The following is a 14,108-nucleotide window of genomic DNA, read 5'->3' as shown; positions in this document are numbered from 1 at the left end:
CTCCACCTTGACTTCGTCAAGTTGAGGGGAGCCCTTGAGTCAAGAGGCGTTTGTGAATATGGGCCTAAGGCTCTGCGCAGCCACCTGTTGCACGTGACACAACTAGAAGAATCGTTTCTTTCACCTTTTTTTTTTTTTATCTTGCGATGTACGAGTTAAAAAAAGTGACCTTTCTTTTGTTTGAGCTGGTCGTCTCGATCGCCGCCGATGTATTAGCTAGCAGTACTGACCATCATACCACGAGGGCGAGGAGCCCGAAGCTCCCTTCCCTTTGCCCTATATACTGCATTGTTGTGTCGAGGATTTGCACCATGCACAGCGGGAGTGCGGCTGGCTGTCTTCCGTACATCGTCTTCGTCGTTGGCCAGGAATACGGGCGTGAGATCGGGCGATCGACATGCCTGGTACCTGCACAACTACCTGCAATCTAGCGGCCTCGTGAGTACTGGTCGCAACCAGAAACATATCGACACATGTGACGGTTCCTCGCCTCAACGACAACATTGCCCTAGCGGGACTGGTACTGAGGTGAAGTCGTCGAGCTGGACAGTGCAGCAGCGTCGACTGGCGGCGGTGTCGCGATGCACGGACATTCCTTAGGGACATGTATTGTCATCTTTTGTTAGAGCTTGCGTAGCTGATTTCTTTGATGTCTTTTTTGGGGGAGAGATGGTTTGAATTAAGGTTGGGAAATTTAAGGGTGCTGTTACCCCCTGTATTGTAGTCCCTTCGTGGCACACATGTCTCCCGCAGAAGCTGCAGTCAGCGGTCGCAGTTATCGAGCGGTAGGTGGCATTATGCTCGTGAGCGTTATCCCCACCATCATCATCACTGCTAGAAGAGTGGCGCCGGCAGTGCCGCCTGGCGGCAAGCCTTCGTGGCGGCACCGGAGAGATGAGCGGGCCTCTTTGGTGGGTGGCAGTTGGCGCGAACAGTTGTCTCTAGCAGTGGGTACCTGGTGCACGGCACCGCCGGTTGCGCACCAGGGGCCCTTGTGGTACCGCATTTACTTGACTCTACCGCGCCCTCGATTGTAACGCGCACCGGGTTTCTACGTCGGAAAAAAAAAAAGTAAGACATCGATTGCAACGCGCATCCATTTTTCTTGTTGGCCCACACGATCACACCACTTGGGAAAAAGACTCCTTTTGGGAGCGTTTTCCTTTTAAATATGAGGTACGAGGAAGCTTGTGCCTATCTGACGTGCAACGGAGCATTGCCGTCACTCTAGTTTTACTGTGGCCCGATGTCAGCACGCGAACTTGCTTCGCCCCCTTCTTCACGACGGTTGTGATGCCAGGCATGTCGAAGTAAAGAGGCGTCTAATCGGCATTCCCGATTTGCCCAAGCCGGGAGCCGTTGTTGTGCCGCAAGTTTAGGACGAACCTCTGAAAACTGAAGCTTTTCTTCGTACTCCTCCGGCAACTTTCGGCGTATGCCCGTACGCCTTCAGAGGGAAAAGCCTTTCCTCTTCATAAAGTTAGTTAGCCAGCACCTGCTCGCATTAAACTGACTCCGCATTAGACCTTTTTCTAAGGCTAACTGCATAGCCAGCACTTGGAGCAGTTCTGTCAATTCCGGGCCGCTGTGCCGCTCACTGCTCAATCACATACTCACCGAGCAGCTCTTCAATTTGCGGAAACCGACCCTGCTGTGGTCCACTGAAGCCTTTGCGTGAATCTTTTCTGTCGACAATATTCTGCTTTTGTTTCCGCCAGTCCCGCACGCACGTTTCGGGAACACCGAACGACCGCGATGCAGCCCGATTTACGTCCGTTTCGGGCACACGCGATGACTTTTCTTTTAAAAGCGGCATCGTGGTGCACTCGTCGAGTTTTTAGAGTCAGCCCTTCCATGCCGTCGATGCTAATGCACACCAAGATGACGAACTCCTCAGCACACGTACGAAGTGCTGCACATGCGAAACCCATAGGCAGAAATGGCCGACGCGCCATGCCGACGCACATAGGGGGCGGCCATATTGGAATGCCGATGGTAATAGAATGACCGTATTCATTTCTTTTTTTTTTTTCGTACTCGATTCTAACGCGCATCCGATTTATGAACTCCCTTAACCGGAAAAAAGGTGTGCGTTAGTTTCGAGTAATTACAGTAAGTCAAACTTTGGCGAAGCCGCCTTGAGTGTCTTCTTAGGTTTGTTACATTGTTGAATGCTGTGTAATACCCCTGTCACACGTGGCAACTTGAGTGCTCTTCGAGCGAGTACACTTAGCCGCGAGTGCCATTTGCACGCTGTTATACGAGCAAGTTTAGTGTCACTCGCTGCAAAGTACACTTGCCAGCAAGTGCGTTCCCCAAACTCACTTCGCTGTTACTGTTACCTAAAGCGGTACTTATACTCATTTTAAACTATTATTTTCATTATATAAAATTCATGTATGCATGAAAACAAGTCAGAAATCATTGAAAATTCTCGCTACTCTCAACCTCAGCCAGTTTGGGGCCACGTCTGCTAGGGGGATGCGGCAGCACATGGTGTGCAATGGCTGCATCCGTCGCATTGTTTACTTCCAGGCACACTTGCACATGTGTAGGCGAGTTGTTCTCTAGTAATTTAAGTTGGCATGTACCACAGGTGCTACTTCCAGAAAGACAACGTGGTCCGACGATAAGACACGGGCGCAAAAGTAACAAATATATATAGCGCTACAAACGCAACAATTGCAACTGTCATCATTTCCATAGTACACTTCGCTTACTCATGTAGCAGCGAACCGCCAGAACGACACTTTGTGAGCATAAGTACACTCACTCAAAGTGCACTCAAGTTGCCACGTGTGAGAGAGGTATACTATTGTGTAAGGTTGTTTAGCGTGTGCATCAAAATTGATGTATAATAATTCGGCTGATGATATCGTCGATCAAAATGCACTTAAGTAAATGTGTGTTGCTTGGTTTGGTGCGACAGTGTCAACTATGTTCGTTCATACAAGAGCGTGGCGCTTGCTATTTCCAGACCCCACAACCTGCACATTACATAAATATTTTTTTTTCATTGATACAAGGCATGTGGAAATGCCATTCTTTTTGGTTCAAATTAAGTGAAAGCAACCTTGAATATAAATAGGATTTGACTTTCAGTAGAATCCAATTGATAACCTGTATGAAATATATCATTTTAAATTTACTATACTTGGGGCATATTAACTAGCATAACAAGCTTTTAAAAACTTAATAAACAAAGAATAGATGTGAGAACAATATTCTGATTTAACCTTGAAGTGGTGCTACACAGCAGTGTGGATTTTGCTGAAAAGATGTAATACCGTATTTACTCGCAAAATTCTCGCACTTCTTTAGGCGGAAAACCGATGCAAAGTTGGGGGGTGCGAGAATTACGCGGGGAAAACTTTCCACGGAAACGTACAGAGCGAAAAAGAAAACGAAGTTGCCGCAAATTGGGATTCTCCCACCAGCAACTAACAGCTAGCTTTGATAAGTACTAATTAAAACTTACCTCAACAATAGAAGTACAGGTTCAACACAAGGTGAGATTTCTTTGAGATACAAAAAGTGCAAGCAAATAGTGGAGAATCAGAATACCATACACAAAGCATGTGGGCGTAGCGGTAGCGTTTGTCGCTCAACAGGAGCCCTCAAAAGGTAACCATAGGACGTCAGTATTGGGCTGATGACTATTTAACAGAATCGTTCTCAGCTTCCTTCTGAAGAAATAAATTTTACTATCAATCCCAGTTTTAGGCACACGGCAGGCCCAACGTGTCTTGGTGGCTTTCAGCCGCCGTCACCAGTAGCGAACACAAAACTCGTAGACACCGAAGGGCCGATCGGCGGCCTTGTTGCCGTTGTTTAGTGCGTGATCTTTCACTTTAAACTTGAAAGCATCGTTGTAGCTTTAGCATCACCCCATAACGTGAAAAGATTACCGACACAACATACTAAACTCGCCGCAACGCACACTTGCCACTTTGGCTTGGATTGAATTGAATCTCTGTGCAATAATAGTGCGCTTGATCCATAAGAGATGACACCAGATGGCACCCTCTATCATCATCAGTGGCTGGAACGAGCATACCACATTATTGCGGCAGTTTTGGGAGGTGCGATAATTATTCGAGAAAAAAAAGAAATCGTATTTTTGTTGTGCGATGTGGGGGGTGCGAGAATTATGCGAGTGCGAAGATTACGCGAGTAAATACGATAAGGTAGAGCACATCACTGAAGTGAAGCCACCTTTACAAGGAGGAGGGGTTACATGCAATTTAATATATACAGCTAAACCCCTTTGTAAGAGGAGAGTTCCGGGAAGAATTCTTGTCTTTTATATGAGACCTCTCCTGTAAGCAAGGAAACTCATATGCATTTTCTTATCAACCCATATTTTACTGTTGGCACACTGCTGTCTCTTATACATACATGTCTCCTATTTCAGTATCTCTTATAGGAGTCGAACCCTTTTATAAGAGACACTGATATAAGAAACAAATGGACATAAGATACAGCAGCGTGCCTACAGAAAAGTATGGGTTGATAAGAAAATGCATACAAGGTACCCTGCTTATAGGAGAGATCTCATATAAAAAACAAGAACTGCTGCCTAGAGCATTCCTTTTATAAAGGGGATTGACTGTTCAAATTCCATTAGAAGTAATTCCAGCCAAATAAATGTTCTTTTGGAATGTAAATTGTACTATTCGCAGAACAATAGATAATGATATTAAAGCACATATTGCAGTCATTTTCGTAATAACCTCTTGCATGATGACGAACCCTGAGCAGACAATACTCCCAAGTCGCAATTCTTACCCAAATCCTGAGAAATGACACAAGAAGTTCCTCGGATATTCGATTTCTAATGCCTGCGAGTACAGAGCGCTCAGAATGTGAAGTGTTTTCGATTGCACTCGTCACTTCCAATTACGATTTCAAGTCTCATTCAGCAATAGGTGGTTTGAAAAATGGGGCCCCATGTAAAAGCATTCTCTGAGGCTGAGCCACACATATTAAACGCCTTTTGTTTTACGTAATGCAAGTACCTAACTCAATTTTGGAGGCCGGAGACACACCTTAACAACCATGTTTTTACAACGCATAGTTGTATGCCAATGGCTGGAGAGTCACCTAATATTGATAACCTGGTTCAAATCAGCACAACAACAAAGTAACCAAAAGGTATACAAGTGCTCAAAAACATTGTATCTGTCGCTACTGGCCTAAAAAGTAGCTGAATTGGCCCAAAATAGTGAAACCTGGCAATCCAGCTGTTAAGCAGTTAAAGCCCAGGGTTTTTAAATCATATCAGTTGCGAAACTCCCCCTAGGCTCCGCTTATAGAAATTGGAACACCTCATTGCCCCCCCCCCAACCCCTTTTGGGAGTGAGCAGATTGTCACGCCACCTGTTGTTCATGACACCCACTATTAAACGCATTTGCACTGCCTCTCTCAGGTGGCACGACAGTCAGCTAATTTCTGACAAATTGGGCCAACTGCGTGTCCAGATTTTGGAACGCAGTTGTGCAACTGGTCTGATTGAATAACTCTCATTCAAGCCCTCATGACAACAGCGCATTTTAATTTACACATAAAACAGTGAAATACAAGGACCCTACCTTTGACAATCTGGCGATAAATGCCAGTCACTTCAGTGATGTCTTCCTGTGAGGGCTGTTTGCAGGCTGCATGAATCCAGAGACGACCCCTGTATGTTGTGAACCAAGCACGCCCTTCATGCCTGCAAAAAGTAAGGTGGAAAATTTAGGTTCTGCGAACAGCGAAAGTTTGGGTGAGAAACTAATTTGAATATTGAAGTGTGAGTGTGAATCGAATCGAATAATTATTTCTAAAATATTTCTAGAATATTTTTTTATAGCTCAAAGCGCAATTGTGGGTCTAAAATGCTGGAGAGGATTCCTAATCATATCTTTATGAAATATAACACGAAAGTGTTTCTTTTTTCCCTAGATTGATGAAGCACAAGCGAGGTGGTATTTCATGGTTGTCTTATCAAGAATGAGGCAATGGAGAGGCTGAATTGCATGATATGACGATTTGGTGCAACCAAAGTGTTGCCGAGAACATTACATGTGAAAGGCAAAGATGCTATTGTTTTCTCAGCCTTTCCTCCTCTTTCACCTTCTGACATGCACAAGTGATGTGGCTGAGAAGGTCGCACTCCTTTTGAGTTAGGAGTTCTAAATAAACGTGAACATACACACAAGAACATTTTAAAAATTTGGTTGCCAAAAATCTTTGGCACCCGATTTTTCGAATTTGTTGCCGGAATCTCAGGTCTAAAAGAGCACTAGGTGAGCCCGTGCTTCTACCACATCTATACCTCCATGTTGGAACCAGTGTTTCTTGAGTAAATATACATTTGCAACCACAGCAGAGTTTCAAAGGCAGCTTTACCGCAATATGGAAGTGTAATGAGGTGAGCATATTAAAAACTAAAGGGTTCACTTTTATTTGGACGTTGCCTGCATTTACCTACGAGAAGTTCGAATAGCAAATATTCCAATGTGAATCAAATCGAATAGCCAACACTATTTCAAAAGTATTGGAAATTTCGATTATTCGCTCCATAAAAAGATACAGCAGACTTGAGCATTCATTCAAATTAACGATGACAACATATTTATGTTCAACATATTTGCACAGCGCAAGACTGCGAGTAGTTACGACGAAACTACACAAGAAGAGACATGGATAGAAAGAGCGCTGACAGAAAGAACCCTTAAGTCAGCGCTTTATCTGTCCTTGTCTCTTCTTCTGCTACGTCGTAACTATTCGTAGTCTTGTACTGTGCAAATATATTGATTCCAAATCACTAACCAGCCCAAGCATTTGTGTTATCAAGATTTATGTTAGAATTATCTGAAGGTAAACATTGCCCACATTATAAAACCATGGTAAACACACCAAGGTACTACGGTCAGCAATATGAGCTGGGACAAAGCACATGGCAAACTGCCTCATACTCATATTTGATAAATACAGTCGAGCCCACATATACCGGCCCCACTTAAAAAAAACTGTCGCTTAAAACAAACAATATTCGCGTGGCTGTGAAAATATACGTTGTTTCAATGACACAAAATCGCACTTACAACAAGGTCTCCGAGCGCCGCCGATCGGTTACAGCGAACAGAGTCGGCACTCTGCCGCCTTCCCGGGAAACCACTTTTGACCACGGATGAGGCATCGGCGAGGTGCCGATAGATCCTTATTGTTAAACGCCGACCCTGCATCCGCGCCCCTCCAGTTCCTGCTCTCCCCGACCGCTCTTTTTACGCACCCTTCCGTCTTTTGCGCTCCCCCCCCACCCCGCCAGACGCGGCCCGTGTTTTCACACTGCAACTCCTCTTTCAAACACAGGTCGGCCATTTCCCGTTTGGGATCGCTGGTACTGTCGTTGGCGTCTTCGGCCTGAATGACCAGACCATTTGCCCCATTTGCCAACATCGTCTGCATCTCATCGTCTGCGTCTTGTCTTATCGCATCGTTCTAGTGCACGCACGTACTCTACCCCACCCACCATTCGCAATTCTTTGTGTTTAGGACCTGTTCTCACTTACTTTGCACTCAGCTCAGCATGCCCTCCGCACGCGTGCAGAAGCGTAAAAACGAAAATTATTTGTGCAATACGAATTGCAAAATATCGAAGTCGGTGAGGCCACGCAAACCCGTGGCGCAACAAAACGATTCTTTGACCACGGCCGCCGATTCTTTGAACACCGCCACACACGCCGATCAAGGCAGCATTGCTTAGACCTCTGCGCATGCATTCTATGCGCGGGTTGCGCATTTCACGAACCTTTCATGCAAGCTGCCCGACCTGCCTCCTCCTCGCTTGATTTGGTTTTCAAGATCACCTTCTCACCACATCCTCCCTTCTCTTCACTCTATCGCTACTCCTTGCCCTTCTCTCACAAATCGGCTCTCCTCTCTTGACACAACTCCTTCGCCCGTCTCCACCGCTCTGAGATGCCAGCGTCATGCTGACTCGAATTCACAAGTTTTGTTTTCTCACTGTAAACGGGCCCAGAGCTGTACCATGCGTTCTGGCATGCGTGTTGCGTGTGCGCGTCTTACTCGCTCTCAGTGTGCAGGTGTGGTCAGGATGATGGTTGGCAGGCCTTGCACACTTTTTCCAGGCCTGCACACTTTTTCCTGTTGCTCAACAAAACGTCGAAAGTGTGACCACTTGGCTTGAGCGTAATCCGCACATTAGGTGCCGTGTTGCGGAGCGCTTGCTCATAGCTGTTGACCACCTGGCAGTCAACTTGACGCTATGGGCGTCCCGGTATTCAGTTGTGGGGATAGTGAATATTTCGTGGGCGGCGGTGACGGCTACATGCGCGCGAAACTGTTTTCACGAGCCAGACTTTGTCGACGTCCGGCCCGATGCCGAGCCTGAAGCTTCCGAACAGGACCACTCCTGCGGCGATTTGTGGCAGCGCGTCGTCGACTACGACCTGGTAGCGCGGGTGGGACATAAGTTGCGATTGTTTAATTACGGTAGATGATGATGCATGCACCACGGAACCGTGCACAAATTAGGGCATCGTGAATTAAGTACGTGGCAAGAGCGATTTGGTGGAATCGGATTGCGAGAACGCCGAAACTTTGGAGCCAGTGCCTCACGCAGCTTATGCCTCAGCACGCTGCCGTTCGAAATAAACTCGGGACCGCCCTTATCACTTCTGTTCTTCGATACACGTGCATCACTGACTTTTTTGGGCAAAAAATTTTGTGTTTTCACTTGCAACTTTTTTACAAGCTGTGTTTCATTCACTACGAAATTCGGGATACAGCGAACGGATTCCGCGTCAGGCTCAGGTTCGTTATAAGCGGGCTTGACTTAGTTGGATGGTGCTCGACTTAGTGGATGGTGCGCTATACGCGGGCTCGACTTAGTTCGATGGTGATCACACACTTTTATTTCTCAAAAAAAGTCTGTAATCGCTGTTTGCTTCACGGACGCAATGTGCGACGAAGTCAAAATTTCGCAAAGTTCCTCCAGGTGGCTTAGTCCGCGCACACTGTCTGAGGAAAGCATCCACATGTCCTCCAAAACGGCCAACGCATGCGCAGCCTCCGTCACAGTGTGGCGTGGACGCTCGTCAGCATCACGTCCTTGTCAGCAGATTCCCCTACGCCGTCCAAGACTTCGGCGACGATATCGCTGTGGGCCACTGTGCTGGCCACGGCAACATAGCTGTTAATTGCGAAGTAATCACCTAGGGGCACATCAGCTGGCATGATGCTCACATAGCGGCCGTCTTGCTCTTCGCCGGTTTCCTCATCAGCCACCACCCCCGGATCAGTGGTGTCGTGCACGAAGCCGCTATGCCTGAAGCAGTTTACGACTACTGCAGGCGGTGTGTTTTTCCACAAGTATGTCATGATGTGGATTGCGCTTAACAGGCTTACTTCGTACTGCTTGCCTAACTCCATGGAGAGCCACATCCGCTCGAGTACCTGCCATAAACAGCCTCTTTTCACGAACTGTATGATTTTCTGGTTCATCAGCTGCAGAGAACCCGTTGTATTCAGAGGCAGGAATAGCTGTTCAATGTTCTTGAGCCCGGACACCTTCTTGTGTGCACTACAGTTGTCTAGCACGAACAACACCTTCTGAACCTTGGCCGCAAAGCGGCGGTCAAGCTGACAAAGCCGGGCTTCAAAGAGTTCGGCAGTCATCCAAGCCTTTCTGTAGTCGAAAGGCAGCTGCTTGATATTCTTAAAACATCTTTGCTTCACCGCCTTCCCGATCACCAGCAGGGGCAGCCGCTTTGTGCCGGTCATGTTAGCAGCCAGAAGAACTGTCACGCGCTCTTTACTTCGTTTTCCACCGACGCACAGGTCTCCCTTAAACGCGATTGTTTTTTCAGGCAGGGCCTTATAGAACAGCACTGTCTCATCAGCGTTGAAAATGTTGCACGGCTCGTACGTAGAAAGGCGCCAATAGTCCAGACCGCCAGCCCTGCACAACACTTTCGTCAACCGCAACACTTTCATCACACACATTGGGGACCACCAGCCCGTGTCGCTTCTTGAAGCGGTCGAAACCAGCCTTCCAACGCATTGAAGGGGTCAATGTTCATGGTCACTGCGAACATTTCTCCTTGTGCGCAGATAAGGGGACCGTTCAAGGGCGAATGCAAATCGCGCGAAACGGCTATCCAGCACAACAGCGCTGCCGATCAAAGCCACTTCCTTTGGTCACCGAACATGTCCCCGTCGTACGCTTGCATAATCTGCTTTTCGTTCTTCACGCAAGTGCTCAGCGTGCTTTTCTTCACATTGAACTTTTCCACACCTTCTTTTCGAGATGCTCCCGCTCGAAACGCCTTCAATATTTTCACCTGCACATCCAAATCCTTTGCTTCGTACTTCGCCCTCTTCGCTGCGAGAGATGGGGTGGTTGGGGCAGCAGGAGACAGAAGGAAAGCTAACTTGGCGTAGCTCGCGCGGTGGTCACGTGCGCGCACGAAGTAGACAACACAAACCCACACACACAAAAAACAACACACGGTGATAAAAACAAAATAAAAACCGACAAACTTTTTAAAAAACCGCAGACGGTAAAACTGCAGGTGGCCCTAATCAGGTACAGATAAATAATTTAAAGCACACTAAAAGGGACTAATCCAATTCAACCGTCCCGCAAACGTGTTCGACGCGCAAGAAAAAAGGAAAGGCAAATTAGTAGGTAGCCCATTGCGGATGACAGTAGCTATGCACTGCCTTCCATTTCTGTTGTTTAAACCACCAAGTGTTTTTCTTTCTTTTTTTTCTTTTTTTGAGGGGGGGAGGTGCCTCCGAGATGTACTACCTATGGACAAAGTTTTGAATCTCAGAGGACACAATACGATTCTAAAGTTGTTACCTGCACCGTCGATTTGGCTGGCAGAATCCGCGGCTGCTTCCCGTCGTGACTCGACCGTGGTTGGGCGTTGGAATTGAACGAAGCGCGCCGAATTTGCCCGAATTATTGACAGTTTTCAGTCATAGAACAATGTACATTTTGGACGGGACCAGATTCTGTGGCCTAATTAACCAGAATTACAAATCAACGAGATTTCACTGTACATTCAGCTGCCATTTCGTATCAACCCCAGGGAGGCAGGACTGGTAACGCTTGGTGAAACCATGGCACCATTAACATTTTGTCACTGGCAGCCGCAGCCACGAATTCTCGGCTTCAATATTTCTCATTATTCAGCCAACTCCCCGAACTCATTTCGCTGACCAACTTCATAAGTTCATGTGCATGTAAAACTAAAGTTGTGGGCACTTCAATTCTGCATTTCACCTGCATCGAAATTCGACCACTGCGACTAACATTGAACCCAAACCTCAAGCTCGGCTTGAGTGTGCCATTGGTGAAATGTAGAAGATGACTCGGCTCTTGCAGTGAAAAGACCAATCCTGGCTCATACGCAAAGAGATATAATACAAACAATAATTTCACTATATATCTACACACATAGAAAACCAGTCATGAATGACATCATACTTTTTGATTCCGGCCACTAGCAGACCGGCAAATGGTTGTTGCACGGAAAGTGCAAAGCCATCATCAGACATTTCCATGAGAGCTCGATCCTGAATGCGGGAGCTGATGACTAGTCCATTGCTTGAGGTGCATACCAGGCTGTTGTCCCACATTGGACAGGTCGGTGCACGGAGGACCGCGGTTGGTACATACTGCGTGACAGAGCAAGTCATCATTAGTTTAGAATCGGCAAACTCTGCTAGACAACGTTATGAAGCCCAGGAGGCACGGGGGGGTGGGTCGTAACTGTAGTTTTCAGCTGAAGTGTAGTAAAAAAAAAAAATAAATACAAATGAAAAAAAAAACTTATCAGGGCTAGGGATCAAGCTTATGCTTTCCTTGGCTTCATTAGACAGTGTCTGACAAAAAACTGAGACATTCATGTTGTTCTTTTGTTCGTTCAGAACTGTACAATAGCATTCAGCTTTTTCACTATTTCAGAACACTAGTTTACTAGCGCAACGCTAACATACATGATGAAAATAGGGACAAAAACAAAAAACCACTGCTTAAGATCATGCAATGGGTTTGACAAGAGCCAGATGAGACTCTAATAAGAATATTATTACTTGGGTTTTATATGCCAGAATCACCTTATGATCACAAGGTGTGCCATAGCGATAGGCTCTAGAAATTTTGACCATCTGGTATTTTCCAACGTGCACTGACATTGCAACATTACGCGGGCCTCTAGCATGTTGTCTCCATCAAAATGTGACTGCCATGACAAAAATCGAACCTGCAGCCTTCAGGTGCGCCGCCATGCACAATAACCACTACACAATGCGACTCTGGTGCAATGAGACAAGTGCACTCACCTCGAATGGTGGCATATCCAAGGCTGGATCAACAAAGTGTATGGACTCCACTTCTCTACACAATTGGTCATTGATATTTATTTCAGCCATAGGTTCTACAAGTGATTGAAACAAGCTTTGCATGCTGGCATGCCGTGGGTCTTCCTTCACCACTTGGCGCCCAGCAAAATCTAGCGTCACCTGTGCAAATTACGCGGCTGTTAACAAGGCAAACACGGAGGATGACTGGTGTCTTCAAGCTTCACAATGGACTATGATACACACACTCCTTCCTCAATAAACTTTCTGGGCAAATTAACCCCTAAAGTAGCAAATTAATATCATCAATCCGTGTTCTCAGTGTGGCATTCTAAAGAAATAAATGATACTTCAAACAAATAAAGTTTTTTCATTAAATAAAGTTTTTTCACTCCATTCCATACTTCAAACCTGCGGAACAAGGGGTGCTATTTATTGAAGGGCCCACGATGAATTTCAACCACCCAGAGCTCCTAGATATGTACCTAAGAATAAGTACAGCAGTGTTTCTGCTTCTTTCCCATCTTTAAAAATGCCTGATACAGTGATGCCACCGAGGTCTTCCGATTTGGAGCACTTTGGAGCCGCAGAATTTTTCATTTTGGAGCAATCTGGAGCCGCTAACTTCAAATTCTGGAGAAGCAAGCTGCATTTACAATCGAGGACATGAATAATTATTCTGAGGCTCTTTAAAGAGCTAGAAATATTTAGATTCATTGCAAACTTCACAGAGCCAACCATCTAAAAAGCACTCTCTATTTCAGTTGATGTACGAATAACGATGTCATGCTGTTGAGCATTCTGAAAAAACTTGTCCAGAGATTATTTTCCGCAGCAAATAAACAGAATACTGGTTCAATAAAATTGTAGGTATATCTGAAATAACATCAAAATACACCCAACTGGTTATAAGCAGATAAGGTAGACAAACGCTCTGACGTACAACGCTAGAGACTCAAACAGTCCCAAGTGCATTCCACTAAGATGACTTCAAGAATAAAAAAGGTTCTTTTTCTTCTTGACTGATCAAACTGCAGGACGTAACATTACGTCATTCAGCTAGTCTCAGAAAGCCAACCTCTTTTAGCACTCATCTCTGTACTGAAACTACACAATGTAACAAACTTCATTTTCTTTTTGCAGCAATATTTTATGTGGCTAGGGTGTTGTATCTATACTCCAAAAACTCCCTACTATGTCCTCCAGAAAGCAGTGCATAAAAAAAAATCTCACAGGGTACCCCATCCATACCACGCCAAGGCAAGATCTATTTTTTTTAATGGGATAGCAATTATTTGGACATTTTTCATTTGGTTTTTGCCATTTCCAGGGGTGCAGTCAGCAATTTTTTTTTTTAAATTGGGGTGGAGTTGCACCTTGATCTGAAGGGGGGGGGGGGGGGCGCAGGCAAAAGATCATTTTGCCCTATATATGCCATGGCAAAAAACATTTAGGAAGTGGGGAGGGGGAGCACGTTCCCAATGTGCGCCTTCCCCCGGCTACGCCACCAGCCGTCATGTTTTGTGTAATGTCCTAATCGATAACATTCCCCTGCGCATCGCGATTTACACGTGGGTAAAAACGCGCCAGCGGGGGCGGCGAACGCAGCTAAAGCAGAGATTAGCAGAGCCGACCTATCCCCTTGGCACTGATGGTGGATGCGATAACATCACCTCGCATTCCAGGCCTCCCATCGATTGGTATTCAAGCAGAGGGGAACGCACCGCCC

The 14,108-nt window shown here is 46.1% G+C and overlaps 1 protein-coding gene across 14 annotated transcripts in view; it reads right to left on the bottom strand.

The window, feature by feature from the left end:
* LOC142776538 (activating signal cointegrator 1-like) overlaps positions 1–14,108 on the bottom strand; it is a 135,410-nt gene that overhangs the window by 108,885 nt on the left and 12,417 nt on the right. For all 14 annotated transcript variants that reach the window (XR_012887619.1, XM_075880378.1, XM_075880374.1 and 11 more), the window contains 3 exons: positions 12,362–12,541; positions 11,505–11,695; positions 5,593–5,714 (listed from right to left, as the gene is read on the bottom strand). Coding sequence is in view for 13 of the 14 variants with exons in the window: in XM_075880378.1 (XP_075736493.1) it covers positions 5,593–5,714; positions 11,505–11,695; positions 12,362–12,541 (493 nt within the window). In the remaining variant the exon portion in view is untranslated. The remainder of the gene's footprint in view (positions 1–5,592; positions 5,715–11,504; positions 11,696–12,361; positions 12,542–14,108) is intronic.

The sequence above is a fragment of the Rhipicephalus microplus genome, chromosome X, assembly GCF_043290135.1.
Source record: "Rhipicephalus microplus isolate Deutch F79 chromosome X, USDA_Rmic, whole genome shotgun sequence".
Taxonomy (NCBI): Eukaryota; Metazoa; Arthropoda; class Arachnida; order Ixodida; family Ixodidae; genus Rhipicephalus; species Rhipicephalus microplus.
The sequence above is the reverse complement of the archived record's forward strand: the minus strand, read 5'-3'. Positions and strand labels throughout refer to the sequence as shown.